The 8,652-nt window shown below is 40.0% G+C and overlaps 1 protein-coding gene across 1 annotated transcript; it reads right to left on the minus strand.

Moving 5' to 3' along the window:
- Positions 1-2,019: 2,019 nt before the first annotated feature.
- Positions 2,020-6,559, minus strand: LOC129838037 (urokinase plasminogen activator surface receptor-like). Its single transcript, XM_055904704.1, has 5 exons — positions 6,451-6,559; positions 5,953-6,069; positions 5,682-5,828; positions 4,243-4,353; positions 2,020-2,892 (listed from the first exon to the last, which is right to left on the minus strand). The coding sequence occupies exons 1-5, from the start codon at positions 6,494-6,496 to the stop codon at positions 2,690-2,692; spliced, it is 624 nt and encodes a 207-aa protein (XP_055760679.1). The 5' UTR covers positions 6,497-6,559; the 3' UTR covers positions 2,020-2,689.
- Positions 6,560-8,652: the final 2,093 nt, after the last annotated feature.

Below are 8,652 nucleotides of genomic sequence, written 5' to 3' on the forward strand. Positions count from 1 at the left end.
ATCTCCACAAAGGAACTCTGGAGCTCTGTTAGAGTGACCATCGGGTTCTTGGTCACCTCCCTGACCATGGCCCTTCTCCCCAGATTGCTCAGTTTGGCCGGGCAGCCATTTATATTAAGAGTTTTGGTGGTTCCAAACTTCTTCCATTGAAGGATGATGGAGTCCACTGTGTTCTTGGGGACCTTCAATGCTGCAGAAATGTTTTAGTACCCTTCCCCAGATCTGTGCCTCAACACAATCCTGAGCTCTATGCACAATTCCTTCGACCTCATGGCTTGGTTTTTGCTCTGACATGCACTGTCAACTGTTGGACCTTATATAGACAGGTGTGTGCCTTTCCAAATCATGTCCAACCAATAGAATTTACCACAGGTGGACTCCAAGAAAATGACTGTAAAAACTGTTAAATCCGTGTGGATTGATGAGGAATTGAAAATGTGTATGGCTGAGATAAATGGTAAGTCTGGCTGCACGGCAGATTGGCAAACTTACTGTAAATTGAGAAATCATGTCACCAAACTAAACAAAAAGAAGAAATTGTAGCATGAAACAAAATAAATATATAAAGAATGATAGTAAAAAGCTTTTGAGGACATTGAATGAAATTTTGGGCTAAAGGGCGACATCAGCTCCATCCTTCACTGAATCCGATGGCTCATTCATCACAAAACCCACTGATATTGCCAACTACTTTAAGGATTGTTTCATTGGCAAGTTAAGCAACAACAAATTCTGAACCTACTCTTCCATTCATAACTGACCAAATTATGAAAGACAAGCATTGTCATTTTGAATTCCGTAAAGTGAGTGTGGAACGAGTGAAAAATGATCGTTGTCTATTAACAATGACAAGCCACCTGGGTCTGACAACTTGGATGGAAAATTACTGAGGATGGTAGTGGACTATATTGCCACTCCTATTGCCATCTCTTCAATCTAAGCCTACAGGAAAGCATGTGCCCTCAGGCCTGGAGAGAAGCAAAAGTCATTCCGCTACCCAAGAATAGTAAAGCCCCCTTTACTGACTCAAACAGCCGACCAATTAGTCTGCTACCAACCCTTAGTAAACTTTTGGAGAGAAAAAATGTATTTGGCCAGATACAATGCTATTTCACAGTAAACAAATTAACAACTGACATTCATGACGCTTACAGTGAAGGGCATTTAACATGTACAGCATTTACACAAATGATTGATGATTGGTTGAAATAAATTAATAATTAGAAACTTGTGGGAGCTGTTTTATTAGACTTAATCATAATCTGCTGCTGGAAAAACCTATGTGTTATTGCTTTACATCCCCTGCTATATCGTGGATTGAGAATAACCTGTCTAACAGAACCCAGAGGGTGTTCTTTAATTGAAAACTCTCGCATAATCCAGGTAGACTATGGCATTCCATAGTGATCAAGGTAATTAGGTTGTAATCAAAGCTGTTCACACAGCAGCCATATAGACAGAAACTAAAGTATGGCACAAAACTATGCTATCTGACTGCATAAGGTTTGTTAACAAATGACACAACATATCTAAAAAGGTAGCCTACAACTATATTACATTCAATTAATTTCTCTATTTTCTTCATAACACACACACATAGTTACCATATGAGCAATATCTAGTGGGATGGTTATGGAATACTTGTTCAATTCTGAAGTCGTGTTCTAGGTCCCTTACTTTTTTCACTCTTTACTAATGACCTGCAACTGGCACTGAGTAAAGCCGGTGTGTCTATGTATGCTGATGACTCAGCATTAAACACATCAGCTACTACAGAAAGTGAATTCACTGCAACACTTAACAAAGAGCTGCATTCAGTTTTAGAATGGGTGGCAAGTAATAAACTAGTCCTAAATATTTCAAAAAATGAAAAGCATTGTATTTGGGACAAACCATTCACTAAACCTCAACTAAATCTTGAAGTGAATATTGTGGATATTTTTTTATTTTTCATTCTTTGCCTCATTGAACGAGGAAGCAGGAGTTTGGGAGAATAAAGAGTCAGCTCATCTTTTCATATACTTTTCATCTTTTTTAATTTACAGAATTAATCTTGTTCATCAAGCAAACACATTAACACTGTACACATCCAGTGACATTTTTAATTTCAAGTATATTTCTGCTATGTAAAAAATGGGATTCAATAGCCTTTGTTATGTTATTCAGAATGTTAAAAACAGGTGAAAGCTAACAATGCCAATGATTTGAAGCAATGTACCACACTTGCTTAGATTGGCAAATGCCTCGCCAAACATCCATGCCTCACTGACTCACAGGGCCTTGAGGAGAGAAGAGGATGGGTGTGAGTGTGTGTAGGGGTTATGGGATGGATGTAGGTGTAGGTTGTTGTGAGTGTGTATTTTTTTGCAAGAGCTGTCCCTAAAATGAAATGGCTATAGTGCATTCCACAGGTGGCTGCAGCATTACGCTGGCGGGGGTGAAGGGGTTGAGTTAACCCTACATAATGTGACGCCCCAAGGAAGCGTCCAGTGAAAGGTGCTATTCAATAACATCCAGTATTAATACACACAACAGGTAGATAGTGGAGACTGGGGCTGGGGCGTGGGGAGATGGGGGGTGGGGGGGGTGGACAATGACAGGGAGGCTCCTGTTACGATGGAACTAGTAAACAGAGCGAGGCAATGCCTAGGAGAGGAGGAGAGGTAAGGAGGTGAAGGCACAGTGTCTCTCAGTAGAACAGGGTGACAGAGACCATGGATGTTACCAGGAGCAGGAGACTCAGTCCGATGCTCTGGGCGTTGTTACACAGGTTGCCCTCGCAGCACTTCATGTCCATGCCCATGGCGGGCCCCAGTGCTTGTGACCCGTCTCCCACACAGATGCTCTTGGAGACACATCCCTTCATTGTTATCTTCACGCCACCCGTGTTCACTAGCAGCACACACAAGAAAATGTTACTGATATTCACAAGACTCAATGCTTCCCAAGTCCAGTCAACTCCTGATAAGTGCACATTGGATAAAGCTTTCAGCCTATGGAATAATCCAGCAGGTGCTGATTCTGTAGGTACCAGATTACATTTGGACCTGGTGAAATGTGAAGATATACCGTCCACTAGGGGCAACATGAGGGCCTATTACCATCTAGTAGGCTTGCTAGGGTGTTGTGATGGGGGATAGGGTGTTTAAGCCGCAGACTCCGGCTCCGAGGGTCTGTCTTCAATCCCAGTGCAAGGAGCTCGATTTTGTTTTAAGGCTTTCCCAAACCTTAACCCTTAACTTAACCAATCAGAAATAATGCATAAACCTAAGTTGAACCCTATCCCAAACCTTAGCCCTATCCTTAACCATTGGGAATTCATGCCTAAATGTACATGTTAGTTTCACTTTTAAGGAGTTTCACTGACAGCTAAGATACATCACCACGTCGTAATTAAAACGTTGGGCCATGGAGTATTTTTTTTGCTGCAGTTAGGCCACGGTTGGAGGTTTATTTGGAGATTGGAAAACTTATCAGTGCAGTGCACATTCATTTAAAATACGTATTTATGCATGAATTTGTGGATATCCATCATCCATTTCTTATGATATGTTATGAATTACAATTCATATGATATGTTACAAATTGCCAAACGTAAGATATGTTACGAATTCCAAAATATTTGTTGCTAACATTAGCTATGTGGCTAGGTGGTTAACGCTAACGTTAGCTAGCAGTAGGGGTTAGTGTTAGCGGTTAGGGTTAAGGTAAGGTGTTAGGGCAAGGGTTATCTAAAAGGTTAGGGGAAGGGGTAGCTAAGTATCTAAAATGCTAAGGTTGTAGGTGATGAGATACAAACATGCAACCTTTGGGTTGCTAGACGTTCGCATTATATGCCCACCCTCTATGTTTTTGTTTTATTATTTCACTGCCATACTGTGTTTGATCTTGTCTAGCCATCTTGTCTCAAGAGGACCACAATGGAAATAAGTCTCAGACTTTATTGTGTTATCCTCTATAATTTTATTCATGTGCATGTATGGCTTTTAAGTTTTATGTGTGCTTGTTTTTTTAAATGGTCGAATTAATAAACTAAACTAAACCCATCCACTCCAACCAACCACCCTCCTTACATTTTTGCCTTACGTAACCTTCTATCTGATGTAACTATACCGAACATAACATGTCATACTAATTTGAGTGTCCCGGATTTACGTTTACTATGAGACCATTTTGAGAGACTAAATGAAGAGGCTTTAGGAATGTAAAGAACGTACAGATAATGTTAATCTGACACACTACCTGTTGTTGAGATGCAGAGGTCCTCCTCTCCCAAGCACCTCAGAGTTCTCGTGCAGTCCGTTCCGGTACAGGTGAAGCATGTCTTGCCATTAGGAGGGGCTTTAGTGGACTCTAAAGGATAGGTGATTGCACTTTTCACTCCCAGCTCACCACAAACCAAAATCAAAATAGATTCATTCTATTCCTTATAATAGCCTATTCAGTGGTGACCCGTTATTCAGAGCATTTTTTTGAGCCCCACATTTTTTGAAAAAAAGTTAAAGCAGGAAATAAAATTGTATTTTTGTTTTGTTTTGCATGTTATTTTGGCATTAATACGAGTAACATATCAGTTTGCAAACAATGTAAAAAAATATATATCATTGAGTTAATAAAGCCACCTACAAACATGATCTCTTTTTTGTTTTCTTTAGTAAATCAGCTCCAAAATGCAGGTGTTTCAGCCTAGATCAGTGCTTTCTATGGTGGTGGGGCAAGCCAGCAATGATTGGCTCAGTGTTCTATCACTCATGGGGACACTACGTCACGGCCAAGTAGTAAGGGTAGACATAGAACATTTTAGCCCTTTGGTTCCTGCCATAGAATTACATTAGTAGTGCCCTTCCAATAAGGCTCAAGGTCATTGGCCACAGATAAAATGATGTCAAATCACGTTATATGTACAGTACCTTTGATTGGACTGATCATGTCAACATCTTACTTCCAAAATCCTTGTCATATGTCATACGAAGAGAAATTGTGTCTGCTTACATGCCCGCTTTATTTATCATATGGTTCTGACTTGGTGTACAGGGAAAACACTGTAAGAATGGCCCATGTTCTGAATTCTGTCCCTGTACATTTCAAAAGTGCTGAACAACTAGTTATATTGACTGTTAGTCCTGGCTCGTTCATTAATGTCTTAATCAAAATTATCCGCTTGTTGTCCCCTTATGCCACAGTTTGTACATCTCAATTGTCAGTAGGAACCACATTTGTTTAAGCAAGTCAGCTATATTAGCTATACTGCTGTTAGGACTCTGCTGTTAGGACAGCTTTATGTAGACCTAACAGTTTGTGGGCACCGTTTCTCACTGTTATAGTGCAATTAATGTAATGTTTAGGATTGTTGTGTGGTGACTGCTTGCCCCACCAAGATTTACATGCTAAAATCGCCACTGAGCCTATTTAAATTATTCATATTCCTCTATGTTGAAAACACCTGGCAGCCGTTAAATAATTTCGCTAAATACATCGGTTGGTTGTATTTCATTTTAGGTAGACATACCAATTTAAGAATTGACTTATTCCAATTGATCAACTCAAACTTTCCTCATAGAACTATCAATTAAAATGATTCATTTCATTTCAGCCTTTCAACATGCTATCAAATGGAATGTTTTAATAGTAGCATTTATTATAAACTAACATAGCCTATACATTCTCATTGAGATAGTTACCAGGGACGCTTTGGGAGTTGCAGAGGTCCGTATTGCAGCATTTGCTGGCGATCGTTGTGCGCGAGATTCCGAAGTTCACTGCTGCACTGAGACACGCAGCAGGCACCGCGCAAGACTTCGCGTTGATATCCAATAATTTTGTATCATCTGGAAATGGAAAGAAGAGGTCGAGGCAAGCAAAAAAACACACAGGTTAAAAAACGTAACTAAATATTTGTTTTTTTTCGTTAAGCTAAAATGTATGACCTAAATTAACCCGCCATTAATTTACCAATATAGGATATGATCCGCGAGCTTCCACATTGGGTTGGATTAAGACAGTAAGTCTGCTTGTCGGTGCATGCTCCTGATTCTCCTGGTGTGCACTCAAAGCACTTGAGTGAATATGCTGGGAAGGTGAAAAGTTACAGCATCCCATTATTTGAAAATAGTTTCATAAATGATCAAGGAGATAATAGACTAAAACGTGGACAATGTTTTCTTTGGCTGAAATGCATTTGTCATTCAAAAGGTAAATTGATAAATGCTGTTGAAGTTATATTTATTGCTTCATTTTAGTTATAAACTGTGGGCTATAGGCTACACTGAAATTGCAAAGAAAGTTTAATAATTGCTGAACTTGATCTTCAAAGCAGAATTAATAAGTAATACAAACAATAGATGGGTTCTAGCCACATTTAAAGATTTTTCGGAACTATTTTGACATTTAAAATAAATTCAATTTGAAATGCATGTTAACCGTAGGCTACAGCCTAAATAGTCCTCTTACCTTTGGGAAGAAGCACGCTCACGAGGATGGGTACAATAAGGTGCATTTTGACTTGGAGCTGAAGGAGGTGAAATGATAAAGGGTGTGTCGAGTTACAGCATTTATCTGTTATCATTTAGAGGTGTGGTATGTTTGTCAAGAAACATCCACACTCACAGAGCTATCGAAATCCAATGAGTTCAATAACTGAGTTCTGAATACAGTGTTCTGTTGCCGAACACATACCTTTTGTAGAATGTGGATTTTTTGTTGAAATTTCACATTTGTTTTCTGTGGTTTTACATCCTGGAATTAAAATGCATTACCTTTTTTCACTGCTCGGTGTTCTGCAAAACCTTCACAATTTCAAAATAAAAATAAATGTCAAATTAACATTATTTACTGCCTTGCTGCAAACAGGATGCATGCTTTGAAATGTGTTTCTCAGTACAGGCTTTCACTCTTTTCACTCTGTCATACAGGACAGTGTGAAGCGACGTTGTTGATCTATCCAAACACAGGTTAGCGTTTTTCGTCATGAAACTTGTTCTGGAGGCAGCTTTGCAGAGTGGTCACTAGCTGGCCAGACACAAAGTCATACAATCAGATTTTAAACCCAGCCTTAACCACACTGCTAACCCTAATGGTGAAGACCTTTTTGTGCAAAAAGCACATTTTGGTTTTCATACATTTTTACAATACAGCCAATTTTGACAGAAAACAGAATTGAATATGCATGACTTGAGACTGATGGATTTGTTTTCTGTGTTCTATTGTTTTCTTAGTTTTTTGCATAGTCGAGAGAGGATGAGAGAGACATTTGGACAGGAGTTAATGTTGTTTGACCTGATGAGTGATGAGGAGGATGGCCTGCAAAAAGGCAAACCAGTGTGGCTTTGTCAAGAACTACAGAGCCGCTTGTAGAGGGACCAGAGCTACTTGGCCAGCCACACCACATGGATCATGTCTGGGGACTTTTCGCCAAGGCAATCTAGATGCAATAGGCCCCTCAACACTATAGCAACACTTTAACTCCAATGGAAGCTTGCCGTGGGCAAGGTAGGAATTTCAGCACTTCAGCATAACATTTCCAACAGGTTTCTTCATGATTCTATTTAAAGCTGCGATATGTAACTTTTTGGGCGATCTGACCAAATTCACATTGAAATGTTGGTTATAGATCTTTCATTCTCATTGAAAGCAGGTCTAGGAAGCAGTAGATATGTTCTATGTGCGCTATTTACAGTCGTGGCCAAAAGTTTTGAGAATGACACAAATATTAATTTTCACAAAGTCTGCTGCCTCAGTTTGTATGATGGCAATTTGCATATACTTCAGAATGTTATGAAGAGTGATCAGATGAATTGCAATTAATTGCAAAGTCCCTCTTTGCCATGCAAATTAACTGAATCCCAAAAAAACATTTCCACTGCATTTCAGCCCTGCCAGAAAAGGACCAGCTGACATCATGCCAGTGATTCTCTCGTTAACACAGGTGTGAGTGTTGACGAGGACAAGGCTGGAGATCACTCTGTCATGCTGATTGAGTTTGAATAACAGACTGGAAGCTTCAAAAGGAAGGTGGTGCTTGGAATCATTGTTCTTCCTCTGTCAATCATGGTTACCTACAAGGAAACACGTCCCGTCATCATTGCTTTGCACAAAAAGGGCTTCACAGGCAAGGATATTGCTGCCAGTAAGATTGCACCTAAAATCAACCATTTAGCAGATCATCAAGAACTTCAAAGAGAGCAGTTCAATTGTTGTGAAGAAGGCTTCAGGGCGCCCAAGAAAGCCCAGCAAGCGCCAGGACCAAAAGTATACCTGAATGCAGAAGAACATAACATTTTGTTTGACATTTACAAATATTTATAATGAAAGTAAGGAAAGAAACTGAGTAGGTTACTGACAGACAGAAGAGGCGTTTTGGGGACAAGGCTGTTACAACACAGCCACTTTGCCCTTTCTAAGAAACAGGCAGTAAGGCCTCTCTGATGACAAGGAGGCAGTTCAAATAAAAATGAGTGAAATAACATTGAGGTTGTTCCTAAAGTTGATTCAGCTGTGGGATCAGGGCACCACCAGTACAGAGCTTGCTCAGGAATGGCAGCAGGCAGGTGTGAGTGCATCTGCACGCAGAGTGAGGCGAAGACTTTTGGAGGATGGCCCGGTGTCAAGAAGGGCAGCAAAGAAGCCAATTCTTTCCAGGATAAACATCAGGGA

The sequence above is a fragment of the Salvelinus fontinalis genome, chromosome 38 (assembly GCF_029448725.1).
Source record: "Salvelinus fontinalis isolate EN_2023a chromosome 38, ASM2944872v1, whole genome shotgun sequence".
Taxonomy (NCBI): domain Eukaryota; kingdom Metazoa; phylum Chordata; class Actinopteri; order Salmoniformes; family Salmonidae; genus Salvelinus; species Salvelinus fontinalis.